Below are 17,648 nucleotides of genomic sequence, written 5' to 3'. Positions count from 1 at the left end.
CACATGGCAAACAATTGCCACATGTGCAAAGAATGTGAGGAAACAGTACTTCATTTGTTCTTCTTGTGCTTGGTGGCTGAGACGTACTGGAGTTATTATTCAGATCTGTTTGGCATGCAGCTGTTCCTCCCTGAGTCTCCAGCGGAAATCTTTTCCAAATGGCCTTCCTACAAGGGCAGCAAAAAAGCCAGAATTGTGTGGGGTTGTATTCCTTTTGCTGTGTGTTGGTCAATTTGGAGAGAAAGAAACAGAAGAGTATTCAAGGATAGTCAACATGTGTTAGAAAAGGTAGTGGAGTCTATTGGAAAAGCTATTCTGCCTGGGTGCTCATCCTTCCAGATTTTGCTCGAACTTCTTTGTCAGATTTTAGGTCCTCCTTTTGGAGTGCTCTTGAGATTCAAGAATGTAATCTGGATTAGCTCTTTGTAATGTCTGATGGTGTAATCTTTATACCTTGATGTAATTTGTGGTTCTATTTTTTAATAAAACTTTCTTTTATGATACTATCAAAAAATAGTTAGGAACTTGCTTTTTGGTTTATCTAGGCCCTCTTTTGAACAGTATTTCATGTGAACATCACTCCCTCCCCTTTTCTAAATACAAGTTATCTTTTTCTCAAATCCCAGAAAAATCATGACCATGACCATATCTCATTGGTTGAAAGACTGATAATTCTTTCCATTTTTACCCCAAAACTCTTTTGTAGGTTCTGGCAAAACTGAGAACAAAAGCTCATTAATTGGTCAATCAGATATGAGAGGCTGATGTTTCAAACTTTGGCTATTGAAAGATCACTATTTGTCCAATCAAAGTCTGTTATCACAGCAATACTCAATTTCCACACACTGGATTATGTCCAATCAAAGCCTCATTATTTGGTAGAAAGACCCTGATTTTTCTCTCCATTCTACCCCCACAATCTTTTTTGCCATCTGTTATTTTCTAAACATTTGAAACATTATAGGTGAATCAGGTACTGACAAAATTGAGAACAAAAGCTCGTTAATTGGTCAATCAGGTATGATTTATGAGAGGCAAATATTTTGAAGTTTGGCACTTTGGCTATTGAAAGATCAGCACTTGTCCAATCAAAGTCTGTTATCACAGCAACACTGATTTTCCACACTTTGGATTATGTTGAGTTATAAGGATATAATGGGATTTTTATGTAACAAATACATTAATTGTATATTTTGTACAGGGGTATATCTTTTACCTTTGGGATAAGAAAAAGAAATGGCCACTTTGAAAAGAGAACCTCTTTCTCAAAACTCCCCCCCCTCCAGATTTTGATTGTGGCATCAGGAAACTAATTCAAGACCGATCATCAAGATTTCATAATTCAGAAATCCAACCAAATCTTTTCATCGCGAAGTTAACCAAGTTGTTTCAGCTCAGGCAAGTTTCAAGTTGACTTTACTAGTTTTAAAACACTTGCTGCTATTCAACTCACTAGTACCTCCAAGTCTAATACATTTCACTGTAATAGAAAACATGTGTTTAGCTCTGGATTTTACCGTTGTTCTTCTAGAGAAGCCTTGCCAGTATGAAGTAACAACCACTTGATCTTTTCATGGCCAAGCTAATCAAGTTGTTTCAGTTCAAGCAAATTACAAGTTGAAATTTTAGAACACTACTATTCAACTTACTATGGTATCTCTGAATCTAATATCTTTTATTGCAATACAAACATGTGTTAGCATCACAATTGAATAAGCAAGAAGTTGCTACTGGAAAGCCTTCTCTAGAAGAATAACATTAAGATCGACAGATAAACTTTGATGGTTGCAGCTTGGGGAATCCAGGGCTTTCAGGAGTTAGGAGAGTATTCAGGTATGATTGCATGAAGGGACCTACCAATTCTCTACAATAGCATTCCTGTCGTAAGTAAATATAATTTCAAAGCATTTGCAAATTTGCCATCAAAATATGAGAATAACAAGAAATAAATTGGTAAATTGTACAGTTTGTACTAATTAAGGGCTCCAATGTCTTTCCAGTGGTTCATAATAATAAATAGGGCAAATTTCTTAAACTACCACTAAGGTTTAGAAAATTGACTAACTATACCCCTACTGTTTACATATCATCTTAAAGTACCCTCAAGGTTTCTGACAATTGTCTAAAACCTCCCTTACCGCTAACTTTCTGTCACACTCCGTTCACATTTGACATCACGTGACAGATATATATTTTAAAATTCCTAAAATACCCTTTTATGGTTTCACTCCATTCTCCGTCAGTCTCTGTCTCCCTCTCCGATTCCGATTTCATCTCCACCTCCGACTTTGTCTCTGATTCCGATTCGATTCCGCCTTCATCTACGTCTCCGGCTCTGACTCCAACTCTATCTCTGATTCCAATTCCGATCTTGATTCCATATTCGTCTACGTCTCCGACTCCGGCTCCAACTCCTACTCCAACTCCGACTCTGTCTCTGATTCTGATTCTATCTTCATCTACGTCTCCGGCTCCAACTCCGTCTTCATCTTCGTCTCTGACTCCAATTCCGACTTTGACTATGCAATTTCTATAGGAGCACCTCTTTGAAAGCTTTGATCAGCAACATCACACAAGCCATTAAGCTTGTGTAAAACCACGCACCTTAGCAAGCTCTCTGCTATACTGTTAAGAAAAGGTTTTCTGTTTCAGGGAAGCTTCGAAAAGAACCACCACTGAGTCAAGACAAGCAGAAAAGCTTGCGCTGCAACTAAATCACCGCACCCGCTGCAACCCCCCTCTCTCCTATTAAAAGCTTGCGCACAATGCTCCCCTGTCACACCATTTTTAGTACTGCATGCCACCGCTGCAACCCCCTCTTTCCTTCTGTTAAAAGCTTAGTATGAGTTTGTTTTTTCTTGCATAAAGAAGGGAGAGAGAAAAAAAGCTGAAAAGGAAAGGAGAACAGAGGCTTCAGCTGGGTTTGCATAGGCAACGTAAAAGCAAACACGACATAGAGCAAGGATTGTGAGATTTTGAACAACAGTTGTATCATACTAATCTTCATCATTTCTGTCACTTTGAACAGCTTCAATGACAATTGTCTCGCCCCCCTCCTGTCAGAGAGAGTGGTGGTTTCAGCAGCGGTTCCGATGGCGGTTGAGATTCGGGCACTCGTGGTGGCGGTTCAGGCATTTGTAGAGGCTGTTCCCGGCTGACAGCACCTTTAGAGAAGAAGACTGAATCGACCGGTGAGTAGAAGTTGCAGCAGCGACGATGTTTTATTACACTGAAACAGGGGAGGTGAGGTCGATGGGGAGAAGAAGAGTGGGTAAGAGAGAGAGGGGGGGATAGAGAGGGAGAGGAAAAACAGAAACGAAAAGAAATCAAGTTGGGTTTGAGGCTTTTCCGTCGATCGGAAAAGATGAACGAAGAAGCTCTTCCATCTTTAGTAGATCTGCACTCATCGAGTTGTGTTCGACGCTCCTGATCGTCAGTGCCACCTGTCATTCCCAAGATCCAGATTGAGCATCGGGTAGTGTTTTCTAGCAGGCCCTCATTTTGAAATTTTAAAGAAGAATGATGGGCAAAATAGTCTTTTTATTTTTCAGTTAACGGACAATAACAGCAAGGAAGATTTAGTCAATTGTCAGAAACAGTAGAGGTACTTTAAGACCATATGTAAACAGAAGGGGTAGTTTAAGAAAATTGCCCTAATAAATAATATACCTAAACAGAGTTAAAGCATCAAAAAGATTTAACCTAACCTCTCATTTCTTACTTGACAACTACAATCTAAAAATAACAAGGTTGAAATAATGTTTTTTTCTTGAGATTGAAATAGAAACTAGTACCTATAGACATTAGCAAATTTGTTCCAAATACCAATATCATATCATCCAGCTTGATATTTGGTAATATTAACCAAAAGGCTTAACTGATCCAAGGTTAACAGAGAAAAACTAGTACCTCAAGTTCACTGTAAGATCTAATTTGTTTGTGGAGCCGTTCCTGAGAATCATTTACTTCTTTTAAAAGCTGCTCCTGCAGCGACTGTTCACGCCCTTTGGCAGCAGCAAGTTCTTGTTCTGCATAAAGGAACTGATCTCTGAATTTTTTCCTCTCAACTTCTGTATCAAGTAAAAACGAGATGAGAACTACAATGAAGTTATAAACTATTGTTCTTAGTGGATTGTATCAAGACACAAGAGTTTAGAAAATGAATGGCATAAAATCATTCAATATCTACAAATAACACTTTCACCATTACTTGGTGTAATGGATCTCAGGCTTGCAAATGTGAGAACGCAGGTTTAAGGTAGCCACTTTATCCAAAAACTGCCAAAGATTAGGACCACACCCAGTCTACCCTTTCCCAAGACCACAGATAGCTAGGACCAACATTGGGTAGTGGCCTTTTTATATCAGAAGAATACATGGTGGAAAATATTTACATATAAACAAGAATGGAATGTTTGGAAATTCATGATTCCTGCAAAATAAAATATATTACTAAATTGTCTAGCAAAATGCCATGTTAACAAAGTGGCATCACAGGAAGGTTTATCAAAGAAATCAAAATGTATTAACATTTTTCCTGGTTTGAATATTTAAAGTATAGATATTTGTAAGGGATGCATAAGTTTAGAGTATGGTAGGCAAGCAATGAGATTTAACAGCATCATAGAGCTTCTAACAACCCACCAGATTTACGAAGATCATCATTCAACATTTCAAGTCTGGATTGGTAATCACGAACTTGCTTCTCTGCACTACCCAATGCATCCAAAAACTCTGACTTAACCTATTAAAATGAAAAAACAAAATCCAAAGTATCAAGACAAACACTGGACTCAGCAAATCTTTAAACCAAGCAAGTTCTTGAATCAATAGAGTCCTGCAAAATTGCCATTTCACAACTAGCATTTCCAAAATAGCAAGAAAGCATGGATTTGTGATTCTTTATAAATAAATTAAAATATTCATGTGCTATTTTAAGGACAAAACCCAAAAATATCATCATCATCATCTAAGCCTATCCCAACCATATCAAGTCGGCTACATGAATCCTGCTTCACCATTCCATTCTGTTCAAAGCCATACCCATTGCTAAACTATCGGCACATAAATTATTTCTGGCTACTTCTACCCATGTCCTTTTTAATCCACCTAGCCCTTCTATCCCCTTCAACTTGCAACAAATCACTTCTTCTCACAGGTGTTGTTGAAGGTCTTCTATGCCATGTGGCCAAACTATCTGCATCAACTTTCTTTCATTTTATCAACTATAGCTATTGGAGCTATGTCTACCCCTAAGTTCCTACAAATGATCTAATTCCTAATCCTATCCTTTCTAGTTTTTCCACTCATACAACTCAGCATAAGCATTTTTACCACACTCTTTTTTTTTTATAAATGAAGAAAGAATTTATTAGAAAGTGTATAGAACAGGCACAAGTGTCCCATGGAGATGCACGAGCTGTGACCTCTCCAAGACATCAAAAACAAAAGCTTACTACAGAGATGCCCAATACAAATGTTCCCTGTTTGCCCCTTGCTTGGCTAAGCTATCAGCCATAGCATTTGCTGATCTCCCCACCCATCATATTCTAGCTAATACACAGACTTCTTGTTAGCCACTTGAATTTCTTAATTTCATTCCTAAAACACAACACCACCGACTCTGGTTTCTGTAACCACCCCACAACCACCTTGAAATCTCCTATTATTATATGTTCCACTCCTAGCTGTACTGCAAACTGCACCCCTTGAAGGGCAGTTAATAATTCTGCCCTAGTGGAGACCCCCACTCCTAATGGGCCCGAGTATAATATACCACACTCATATCTTGGACATGTTTCTTGACTGTCCAACACTTTGCTCCATACAAAATAACTGGCCTTACAACTATCTTATAGAATTGTCCTTTTAATCAAGTGGTATTCACTTATCACATAAAAGTCCGAATGCACTCCTCCATTTTGACCATCCTGCTTTAATCCTATGGGCAACATCCTCCTCGATCTCTCCCTGGTTATGAAATATTGAACCAATGTACCAGAAAAGGCCACATGGAGTTATTTATTGGTCTCCAGTCCTAAGTGTGCCCTGATTCTCCAATTCCTAAAAAGGAAGCTGAAACTTTGCCACGTGGAGAATGGATGGTCAAAAGTAGAGCTTGAAAAATCTCTTAAAAAGGAAGCTGAAATGTTGCTTGCGAAGAAAGGGGGCCAGCAGATATCTATAAAAATGGAAAGGAGGTTCATTCAATCAGGATTGGATGATGGAGAGAAAATCTTGTGCAGAGATAGTGTCAGGGAGGGCTGCCGTGTCAAACAAGGTAATTGAAGCGGATGTTAAGATGGCAAGTTTTTCAAATTCTAAGGATTTACAGAGGCGGTTGGATATGCGGGTTAAGGAAAACGTCAAGCCAACCCGACCCAGTTCATTAAGAAGGATGGATCCAAATTCTTATATTATGGTGTGTGACTCTTTAAAAAGTCATGTGCCCTGCTCACTTGGGTTGATGGGGGACAAAAATTTGGATCTATCATTGTCCCCATCAATTGTTCCTCCCTTCCAACCGAAGATGACAGCGGAGATGGAAAAGTTTCAGAGGTCAGTGGAGGTCTCACAGTATTCAGCTGAACGGATGGCCACAACCTTAGCTTAGAGACTGATTAGAGAGGAGCTTTCGACCACACCAGCTTGGCCAAACCCAAAGTTTATCAGAGAAAATAAAGAAGAGTCAGATACAGACAGCGACTGGGACGATATGCAGCCTGAAGGGGATGAAGAAATCAACCAACCGTTGAGTATGCGGAGTATAGACTTGACTAAGGCTTGCAAGAGAATGAGCGATGACGAATTAGTCACGCAAATACTTTTTGCTGAAGATTCTTCAAACGAAAGTAATCTATTGAAAGGGTCTAGGCCAGGTGAGGCTCCTACAAATGTGAAGTGACTTCACCAATGACCAAGCAAGAGGATTTAGGTAATCTTACATCAAAGCAACCGGCGGATAACATCACTCAGGGGTTGGATCGCAACCTGATGCAGAGCACAGGAGCACAGCACCCCCTTCCACAAGAAGCCGTGCAGCCTTCATCCTCATAGGACTCCAACCATCCTAAGTTTGCTTTGGGTGGGGCCTACAAAAGTTGTGAACAGTGAGTTGTCTACCCCTGTATTTCCTTCAATTTATGTTGGTCCTTTCTTTTCCTCGAAAACCTTTGCTAATAATGAAGTTTGTGTGTCCTCCCCTGTGTTTGCAAATCCAACCACAGTTCAGAAGCCAGTGGATGCTGAAAATCTTTTTGCCACAACACATAGAGGTGCAAAGGAGTCAAAGGAAACAGGGGAGGTAGGGGTGAGAAAGAAAGTTTTGGAGGTGGGAACAAAGAAGCAGACTTTACTAAGAGCCAAAAGAAGAAGAAAAGGTAGCATTTGCAGAACCAGGTCAAGTCAGGTGCCAATGATTGCAGAAAATATCTCTGCCACAAAGCTTGGAAGTGAATTGGATTCAGAGGAAGTGGGGGTGATAAGGGTTAAAGAGAAAGTTCTGGAACTAGGTACAGAGAATTTGACTTTAGTGGAGCCAAAAGAAAAAGAGAAGGAAGGGAAAGAGAGAGGACAGCAAGAAATCAAGAGTTCTTGCTCTAGTCTTGAAGAGGGAAGACAGGAAGTTAGAAAGAGACCAAAGAAATTAAGGGAGATGCCTAAGAAAAAAAAGAGAGCCGCCTTGGAGAAGCCCTTAGGTGTGAAGGCATACACAAGGAAGGACAAAGGAAAGAAAAGGAAGAAGAGTGAAGTGGAAATGTTAGTTAGTGAGATAGAATATGATAGGGAAGAGAGCAGAAGAAAGGGTAGAAGAGGGGAAGCCTGTTAGTTACTGCTCAAAAGTTAGGGTTCATTGTTGTTGCAGATGTGAAGATTATAAGCTGGATTCTGGAATGAGAGGGGTTAAGGGAGTGCAAAGAAAAGACGGCTAATTAGAGAAGCCCTCAGGAAGGAAAAATCACATGTGGTGTTATGACAAGAAACAAAACTTCAAGAGATAGATAGGAGATGGATCAGGAGCATTTGGGGAGTTAGGGGCTTAAGCTGGGTTTTTGCACCTTCATGGGGAGCCTCTGGAGGTATTCTCATCATTTGGAGGAATGAATAGTTGGAGGGTTTGGAAGAGCTAGTAGGGCAGTTCTCAGTCTCAATCAAATTTAGTAGGCTAACTGATGGTAAGGATTGGGCTTTGACAAATGTTTATGGTCCAAACTCCTATAAAGATAGGGTCCATTTTTGGGAAGAGTTGAGCATGATTAGAGGATTGTGGGAGGGACCATGGTGTTTGGGTGGTGATTTTAACATAACCTGGTTTTCAACAGAGACAAAAAATCCAAGCCAGAGAATGGATGGTGGAAACACACCCAAAAATTTTGCATGACATCTTTCAACCCTTTGGTGATGTGTTCACATATACCGTGAAGAAAACCAAGTAGCAGATTCTCTCTCCAAGATAGGGAGTAGCTTACACAGCAATACAGTCTATAATTCTTTTCTCAAACTCCCAGTTCATATTCAAGTCTTGTTTAAAAATGATATTTCAGGTATTCTGTTTTTGTGTTTTTCTTGGTTGGTGGATTTTAGAGTTTTTTTATTGTACATGATGTTTAATAACTATGGGGATGATCTCCTTGTATCTAGTTTTTTTTCTGAGGGATAAGGCTTTTACATCCCCAATTCCCCCCCCCCCCCCCAAGTATTTCTTACCAATTTATTATTAGCAAAATTCAATGATGGCCACCACTCCATCAGGAGTAAAGTTTGGGGTTCAAAAAAATATGACTTTATATTTGTATTTAAATACTCTGATTTGTCATTTCTGATATTGGCATATTATATGTCCTTTTAGTAATTGATCTTTAGTCTTTTAGAATGTATTGTAAAATGCATCATGATACATGCGGAATTTGTACAAAGAAAGTTATCCTAGAGGTTCTTTTAGATAAGAGTTAAGAATTTAATTTAAGACATTTAAGCACTAATCTATAAGTTTGTAATTGTTAGTAAGCCTATGTAGGAGTAGGACTTGAACCTACAAGTACAACGTGCATGTTAAAAGATAACATGACGCCCTAGAGGCACAAGATGCACCTATCTACTTCAACCACCTTGCTTTAACTCTAGAGACACTAACACATTAAATGATCTAATAATTCATTCACTCTCGGCAACTAAAAAATTTTACAACCAAACTATAGCATATGTCCCCAATATTTCTTTTGCAAATAAAGGAAACTTTCTACAGATTTTCTATCACAGCCATCATTATCTAAAAACGGTAATAAATAGTAAATTTATTGTCAGTCTCTCAATTGTCGGTTCCAAATGCAAGCAACCGCAAACCTAAAATACCCCAGGCCCTGAGGCAATAAACGAGAGCCTGGAAAAGAGAAGAATCTGAACTAATTCCAATGGGTTTTCTTGAAGCTGAACTAATTAAGTAGCTCATGCAATTGATTTCAACACTCAAACCAAAGAGCCAAAAAGAATAACATAGAAGACATCAATCTCATATAAAAGCTTTTTTTTACGAACTTCTACTATGAAAAGTTCAATGAAATCAGTAAGACCCGAAGTTGTTACAAAGGACAATAAATTGACTGTAGTGAATTTCGAGAGGGATACCATTTGGCGGCATTGGTAAGTGCAGAGCATCTGCTCACAGGGATCGTGAGAAGATTCCCGCACGGGGTCTTCATAGATGACTAGAGCGCGATTCGAACCGGGAGTCTCGTGGTCAGTGGCGCCGGAATCCACCTTGCGCTTCCTTGGAGGAGGAGTTCTAAGAATCATCTTTCGGACGCCTCTATCTATTGTCTAGGGTACCTTTCTCCGCTGTTTTCTGTTTTTGCTACTTGTTGCTTCTCTCTCTCTCTCTCTCCTGCGAAATGGAAGGCCAATGTTTTCATTGGCAGACTGATGGTTCAAAATGAAGGCGCCATTTTTTGCTATATTCATTGGTGCTAGAATGAGGGCCCAAAAGGCCCATAACATTTGGGCCTTGGGCATGGTATGGGAGAGTTCAGGTTTGGCCCACATATGAGTGGATGAGCCTTGCCATGCTGAGCCCAAGTAAGGGACATTCTTAAATGGGCCGTATATGAGGGAGAGGAGAGGAGCAAATCCGAATTAAGTTGGATGGTTTACAATATTGATCGTGACGATGATAAAGTTCTTTTTGTTATTCTCACGCAAAGGTTGTTTTGTCCTACACTAATTGAGCCAAGTCAATCTAAGCCAACTCAAATATTATATTTAAACCCAGATTTGTTTTTATCGTTTTCCTCTGTGAAGACAGATCTGGGTTCGCCGCTTGTAAAGAAAGAAGATGGAATCAGCTGCCTGTAAAAATGGAATCAGATAAATTTTCTCAAAATTTTTTTATATTTTTTAATGATTTAAGAAAATGATGGAAACTTCTATAAAAAATCTACTAACATTTTTATATTTTATATGAACAGGAATTTGGGGCATTTTAGTCTAGAAAAAAATAAAACTTTTCCCGCTCATTGTTTTAGTTTTTTTTTTAGCATATCTGATTTTGTAAAGTCATCATACTTCATCATTTTGTATGTAAAAAGCCCTTATTAATATAACTAATCCAAATTACTAAATTATTTTTATAACAAATTAAATTAATTATTTTAATTCATTTTCATTTTGACAAATCTCGATTTCAATCATTTTCATTTAAACCTCTCATCCAGAGAACATCTGTGATGCGTCGATTGGATGTCGAAGGACAAAAACCTTTTGACTGAGCATAAACGGAGTGATCACGAGTGATAAGCGGTTGTAATCTATCTATCTATATCACGAGTGTTAGCATGTCTCTCATTTGAGATAAAGCTATTTATCTATTTTCTCTACTTTTTGTATTTTTTTATTTAAAAAATATAAAACAGTAATCATTGCTTATCTTGATTAGATTAATAAAACTATATACTATTAGATAAAGACCTTTGCGTTTTCCAATGCCTCTTATTTTAATACATGTTATTATTACATTTAAGAGAGAGAGAGAATAGTAATAATATAAATAGGTTAAGGTTAAACAATCACAAAGTTATTAATTTAAAAATCCACATAACTTTCAATAAAAATAAATATTAACAAAACTTATTAAATATTAAAAATGTGTTTCAATTCCACTTAAAAATCAAACTTAATAATAATAAAAATAAGAAATTTAAATATAAAAATATTAATTGATAGTTTTAAACTTGTAATAATATTATTAGATAACTTATGAGTTGAGACCTTTATTGTGCATAATGAACTCATTAAAAATGATAAAAATTAATGAAAATTTAGAATGCAAAACCCATTTTATTAACAGTATTTTATTGCAAAACTTATTGAATAACAATGAAAAAAATACCAACAATTAATTAAAAAATAAGAAATTTAAATATAAAAATATTAATTGATAGTTTTAAAAATATTATTAGATAACTTTGTATTGATGCATTTTAATTAATTAATAATTTTTATGAGTTGAGACCTTTATTGTGCATATTGAACTCATTAAAAATGATAAAAAATAATAAAAATTTAAAATGTATAACATGTTTTATTAATAATATTTTATTGCAAATTTACTCATATGCAAAAATTACTAAATAATAATGAAAAAGACCAACAATTAATTAAAAATTCGGAAAATTCTGAAAAACCTAAACATAATTAAAATACTATGAATAATTAAATAATATTGAAAATTAACAATATTTTATATTAATAAGGGTATATACTAAAAATTATAAAAAAAAATACCAAAGCCATAAATTATTGAAAAATATTGAAAATTAGCTGTATTTTTATTAACTATGATATTTATTTAGTTTTTTAATTTATTTTTACTGAAAGCGTATGCAAATTATTTTTGTATGACTAGTATGCAAAAATAAATGCTGAAAAAACTGAAAATTATTGAAAAATACTCATATGCAAAAATTAATGAATAATAATGAAAACAACACCAAAACTTAATTAAAAATCCAAAAATTCTAAAAAATCTAAAGCTTAATTAAAATACTAAAAATAATTAAAAAATTAAATTAGTTGTATTTTATTGCAAAAAAATACTGAATAATAATGAAAAAATAATGCATTTTAATTATTAATAGTAATATAATTAACATTAATTATTTTTAAACTATAACTAACAATAATTATAACTTAAGCTATAAATAGTAGAAAATTACATTTAATTACCAAAAAAATACATTTAATTTGTTTTAACCAAGAAATTAGCAATATTTTTGAAAATATGATACTTTCAATAAACTACTATATTTTAAATAAATATAGTAATTTAATAATTACAATATTTTAATAATTAATAATAAAAAGTAACAAATCGTTTATAACTTAATTAAGCAACTATTTTCTTTTAAGTTAGGTCTAGTTGAGATATGCACCATGTCCACACATTATCAGGGATAATGAGATTCGAAATCTAACTGTGTATCAAACTTTTTGAGTCCAATTAGCGGATAGAGCCCAAGCTAAATAACTCCTAATAAGCTCAATTTGGAAGTTATATGCATATATGGTAAATATTATTATATAATCTTTAAATAACAAATTTTATATTAATATGCATAGAAATGTTATGTATTTTTTTATAGTAGACTAGAATTAAATAAAATTTTTAATTTATAAAAAAACATAGTTTTATAATTAACACGAGCCTCTTTATCAATAGAAAATGTGCAAGCCTAAGCCCGAGCTCAGCCCGACCATCGGGCCTAGATCTTAAGCCCAAGCCCGAAGCCCGACCTATACACAAGATGTCTTATTTTTCAATATATTTTTATAAACTAAAATTACATTAATCTGGTAATAATTTGATAAATTAGTAAACTAATTTATATTTCCTAATAATAAATTGATATTTATTAATATTTTAGGAAGCATATATATATATATATATATATATATTATATTTATTATATATAACATAAGTACTCTTTTATATATGTAATAGTATAAGTCGGGCTTATTTGAGAAAGTTCAAGCTTGGGCCCACAAGTCTGAAATTTTGTCAAAGCCTAAAAAATAATGGGTTAGGCCAGGCCGGGCCGTGAGGCTACTCGGCCCATAAATATGTCTAATTGTATACATAAAAAATCATTTGAAATAAAAATTTAAACATCTTTTTCATATTTTTTTAAATGGACCTTTCATAGCTTGGCTTGGTCCAAGGCTTAGCCCATGGACCAACCTGGCTAGACCTGGCAATTGGGTTAGGTTGATTGGGTTTGGGTTGTGTCAATGTACTTTGGGTTGATTTTAGGTCGGGGTGAAATTTCGGGTTGGGTTGTCAAGTGCTAGACCCTAACCCTAAATGTTCGAGTTTGGGTTTGACCCATTGGGTCAATTCAGGTCATCCCAAAAAATAATTGAAATTTAAAAAAATAAAGAAAAAATACATGAAAAATGTTAAAATTAAAAGAATTAACCTTAAAATTCCAAAATATAAAATAAAAAACTTGAACATTTAACAATTTAAAGAGTAAACAATAAAAAGTAAAGACTAAATAGAAAAAATTAAAGAGTGTAAACTTCTAACAATGCAAAATAATCCCAATTAGACTTGACAATCGGGTCGGCGGGTTGACCCATGACCCAACCCAACCCGTTTTTTTTTCGAGTTGGGTCGAGTCGGGTCATTTTTACATTCGGGTAACTAAATATGAGACCCTAACCCTGTTTTTTTCGGGTTGGGTTGGGTTGGGATCGCAGGTTGGGTCAACTTTTTGCTAGGTCTAAAACCTAGCCCACGACACGGACCCATGCGGGCTCGGGCCGTGGGCCGTGCCGAATTGACCCCCCAAATTATCCTAAGGGAGGGAAGCACTGGTCAAGACGCCTCGTGGGCCAGAATAGCGCGACCCACACTTTGTGATGGCCACATGCAAGTTGTGCTGTGCCAGGCCAACATGACCCGATTTACACCTCTACTTGAACCCGCCAATACTAGGGACGAGGTGGGAAAATTTGAGGATTCCCCATCCTTGATGAGGAGTGGGGTGCCTTGCCCTTAAACTTGCCTGACATAGGGGAGTGGTTGCCTTGCCCTGAACCCGCTTGACACTAGGGACGGACGGGGTGGGGATGGAGGAGAGTGTATTGACTATGGGACAGGTATAGGGATGGGGTGCCCTATCGTGAACCCACCCCGTTGTCATTCCTATATAATTATTAATTATTAGTGAAATTAATAATAATGTTAGTTTTTGTAATTATTTTTATTTATTTAAAGGTAATCAAAATTTCATTTAAAAATGAAAAAATAATAACAATTATTAAAATTACTACAAATTATTAATAAAACTAAATTTAATAAAAAATATTTATTCATATTAAATTAACATTAATTATTTTATGTAAATTAATATTAAATAAAAAATACAATTATTAAAAATTTAAATATTAAAATTTTTTAATTAAATAACAATAAATTTTGATTATTAATTTAATATTAATTAATAATAAATAAAATTTTTAAATCTTTCAGATTTCCCGTGCGGTCCCCTCTAGTTGTTTCTTAAAATTCGGGGCAGCAATATGTCAATCAAATGGTAATTTTGACTTCCATTTCCATAGGCATGTCCAAAACCCTAAAACTGAGGTTTTGTCTTCCGGAGTTCCGGTCATCTTTCTCTCAGAGGGAAAGAGCGGAAGAACTCTTTAATGGCGTCGTGTCTGATGAAATCCTTGTTCAAGGCTTCCACTCGTTGTTCTTGCTCGTCTTTACAGTACCCTCTAAGATTGTCACCGCGGATCTCTTCTCGGTCTTACGCCAAAGCTTCTTCCGCTCCTGTGGCGAACGAGAAGGAGAGTGAGGAGAGAGTGGTAGTCCCAATAGAACATTCCGAAGCTTTCGATGTTCCGACTTCTGGAATCAGTCGCCCGTTGTCGGAAGTTCTCAGAGAACTTAATAAAAGAATCCCGGATTCCCTCATCAAAGTTCGAATGGAAAATGGGTTATCCGTTAAGTACGTTCCTTGGTAAGAACCTCTATCTCTATCTCACTCTCAATCAGAATGGATTAGTTTGGTAAACTTTGAAGCTAGAACTTCTTGAAGAAAACTCTGGAAAAATTGTGAATTACAAATGAAAGATGATTGTGAATTCAGGGAAAACATGACTAGCATTTACATACAAGAAAATGTGTAAGAAATGGTTTTGATTGAGAGTTTTCATGCTCTTTTTCGTGATTATTTTGAGAGTGTCTATGTTTCATTGTTGACATTTCGGTTTGCCTAGAAGAGAATTTCTGACTTATGTCCGTGGTTCTTCTTCTTTTACTAAGAAATCTTTGGTTCCATGCCCATATTTTTTCTTCATTTTCTATATACTGGTTTCTTGATAGTAAATTGGTAATGATGTAGGGCCATTGCTTGGTGCAATGGTAAAATACCGGGCTGACAAGAGTGAGAACGCGGGTTCGAGTCTGAGAGCGACCACTTTGTAAGAAATGAATGCTAAAGGTTGAGGTCCTATCCAGTTTATTACCCTTCCCAAGGCCCTAAATAGCTGGCCCTTAGAGAGTAATGATCCTTTTTGGATCTTTATTTGACTCTATAAAAAACCAGAGGATTGTTCTAGTAGTTCTGCATGGCTAGTTTTCAGTAATTTTTACGAACCTAGCATATATTTGTTGGATTGCTTTAAACTTGGATTTGAATGATCCCTTTTTCACTCCTTGCAGGCATGTTATCAATCGGATCATGAATTTACATGCTCCAGGTTTATTTTAGATCTTAATTTCTCTCTCATATTGCTTTCTTTTTCATTTAAATAATTACAATTGATTTTCATTTATTCATCTAATCTTTTTTTTTGGGTAGAGGACTAGAGGGGGATGTGTACTTCAGTATCAAATTTTACAACTCTGAAAGTATCTCATGTTCAACATTGTAGAATGGTCTGGTGAAATTCGAAGCATCACCTATTCTGCTGATGGGAAGTCGGTATCAGTTGTCTATCGTGTAACACTCTATGGGACTGATGCTGAGGTACCACTTCACTTTATATTTTTCAGGAGTTTTTGTATTTTTGTGTGCATGTATATGCATGGTTGGCATGTTTTTTATGCTGTGCTTGAACTTTTAGCATTGGAAAATCTTTTTAAAAAATTTGATTAGTTGCTTCCTATTTTTCAAAGACAGGTTTGCATGTGAGGTAGTTTTCACTGCATAGTTTCATATATGTGACTATTTGCTATCATCCTAAGTTCTTACTGCCTTAAACGGTATCTTCTGAAAGAAAAAAAACTGATTCGATGCTTGAAAAAAATTCCTAATATGGCTTCCCCTTTTCAAAAACTGGGTTTCCAATTCCAAATCTGGAAAACTTCATTTAACTATGAAGGATTCAGTGGATGTATGGAAAACTCAATAGAGTTCTCATAGAATTAAAAAATAGATTGTTCCATAAGCATTTTAAAATCAGTTGTAAAGCAACAAAAAAAAGGGTCCACTTGGTGTTGGTCTCTAGATGAGTTCATGTTAATATAAACATTTTCAACATATTCATCTGAGCTTGTTATCTAAAATTATATTTATCAAGTACTCCACTCAAATTCATTTTTCCTGATTCTTTTGTTCTCATGCAAATATCTCTAGTTTCCATGTGTTTGACTTTGCCATTTGAGTTTGATTATTTTCAGTTATTAAAAATATTTGATTTTCTCTTAAATATGTACTTTTGACTACCCTAAATCTAAGTGTTGTATTGAGTTGTAACAAAAAAAGTTCTTTATTTTACCTTTGTAGGATTTGCCAGATTATCTTTAAATTTATTATGCTTTCAAATGTCTTTAAACCATTAAAGAGTAATTAAAAATGTATCTTAAGAATTTGGGAGAAAATGAAGGAATTATTGGAGATATCTAATTCAGTTGACTTGGCTACTTGGAAAAGATTTTTAGGGAATCGACTGGCACTGCCTCTGTTGATGATACAAATTTCGGGGACCCTGTTCAAAAGGCAGAATCAATGGCATTTCGTCGAGCTTGTGCACGTTTAGGGCTTGGGCTTCATCTTTATCATGAAGATTTGTCATAGGATGACCATATAATCCCTTTTCAGACTATGGGCAATTTTGGCTTTTCTATCAGCACCATACTCAAACTATAGTTTCTAAGGAATCATGAAACAAGATGTGGGCTTGTTCATGATACAGATTACAAAGGTTTCCTTCAAAGACAAGAGCAATGCTTTCCTCGCTTCCAAGCATTGGACTTTTTTTTTATCATGATGTGTTGTAATGTTATAGTTTGACATCTACACCTTTTTTTCTTTTCAAAAAAAAAAAGGAAAAAAAGAAAAAAAGAAAAGAAACATCTATTCTTGTAGTTATCTTGATCCTCTAGCGCCTTTTGTGGTAGTCCATTCTGGCTCTTTTAGTTATCTTGATCTTCTAGTTGATGCATGTAAATGTGTTTGAAACATCTATTCTTGTATCTTTTACCAGCACATACATTTACATGTAAATGTATTTGTATGAAAAAGGTATCTAAAACATTATAAACACCAAGAACAATTTAGCTGGTAAAAAAACCCATCTAGGAACAACTTATGACAAGAACCCTTTCTTTAAGTAGAATCTATTTCAAGGGTTCTTTTGATCAATTC

The 17,648-nt window shown here is 35.6% G+C and overlaps 2 protein-coding genes across 3 annotated transcripts in view; one reads left to right on the top strand and one right to left on the bottom strand.

Moving 5' to 3' along the window:
- Window positions 1-9,922, bottom strand: part of MAD1 (mitotic checkpoint family protein) — a 105,312-nt gene extending 95,390 nt beyond the window's left edge. Inside the window, exons 1-3 of one of the 2 annotated variants that reach the window (XM_088887540.1) lie at window positions 9,625-9,922; window positions 4,645-4,744; window positions 3,910-4,070 (exon numbers count right to left, since the gene is read on the bottom strand). In XM_088887540.1, coding sequence (XP_088743666.1) covers window positions 3,910-4,070; window positions 4,645-4,744; window positions 9,625-9,792 — 429 coding nt within the window. In that variant the 5' untranslated portion in view covers window positions 9,793-9,922. The remainder of the gene's footprint in view (window positions 1-3,909; window positions 4,071-4,644; window positions 4,745-9,624) is intronic. The other variant, XM_010254059.3, reaches the window with a different exon arrangement.
- A 4,667-nt stretch (window positions 9,923-14,589) lies between these two features.
- On the top strand, window positions 14,590-17,445 carry RAD52-1 (cobalt ion binding protein). Its single transcript, XM_010254060.2, has 4 exons — window positions 14,590-15,017; window positions 15,722-15,759; window positions 15,934-16,028; window positions 16,935-17,445. Exons 1-4 carry the CDS (start codon window positions 14,701-14,703, stop codon window positions 17,076-17,078), a joined length of 594 nt encoding a protein of 197 aa, XP_010252362.1. The 5' UTR covers window positions 14,590-14,700; the 3' UTR covers window positions 17,079-17,445.
- Window positions 17,446-17,648: the final 203 nt, after the last annotated feature.

The sequence above is a fragment of the Nelumbo nucifera genome, chromosome 5 (assembly GCF_055504915.1).
Source record: "Nelumbo nucifera cultivar China Antique chromosome 5, China Antique-T2T, whole genome shotgun sequence".
NCBI lineage: Eukaryota > Viridiplantae > Streptophyta > Magnoliopsida > Proteales > Nelumbonaceae > Nelumbo > Nelumbo nucifera.
This window is presented reverse-complemented; position numbering and strand designations above follow the sequence as displayed.

Coding starts and splice junctions, on each gene's coding strand:
- RAD52-1 (XM_010254060.2), top strand. CDS start 14,701: ATGGCGTCGTGTCTGATGAAATCCTTGTTCAAGGCTTCCACTCGTTGT. Junction 15,018..15,721: donor TCCGTTAAGTACGTTCCTTG/GTAAGAACCTCT, acceptor CACTCCTTGCAG/GCATGTTATCAATCGGATCA. Junction 16,029..16,934: donor TCTATGGGACTGATGCTGAG/GTACCACTTCAC, acceptor TACTTGGAAAAG/ATTTTTAGGGAATCGACTGG.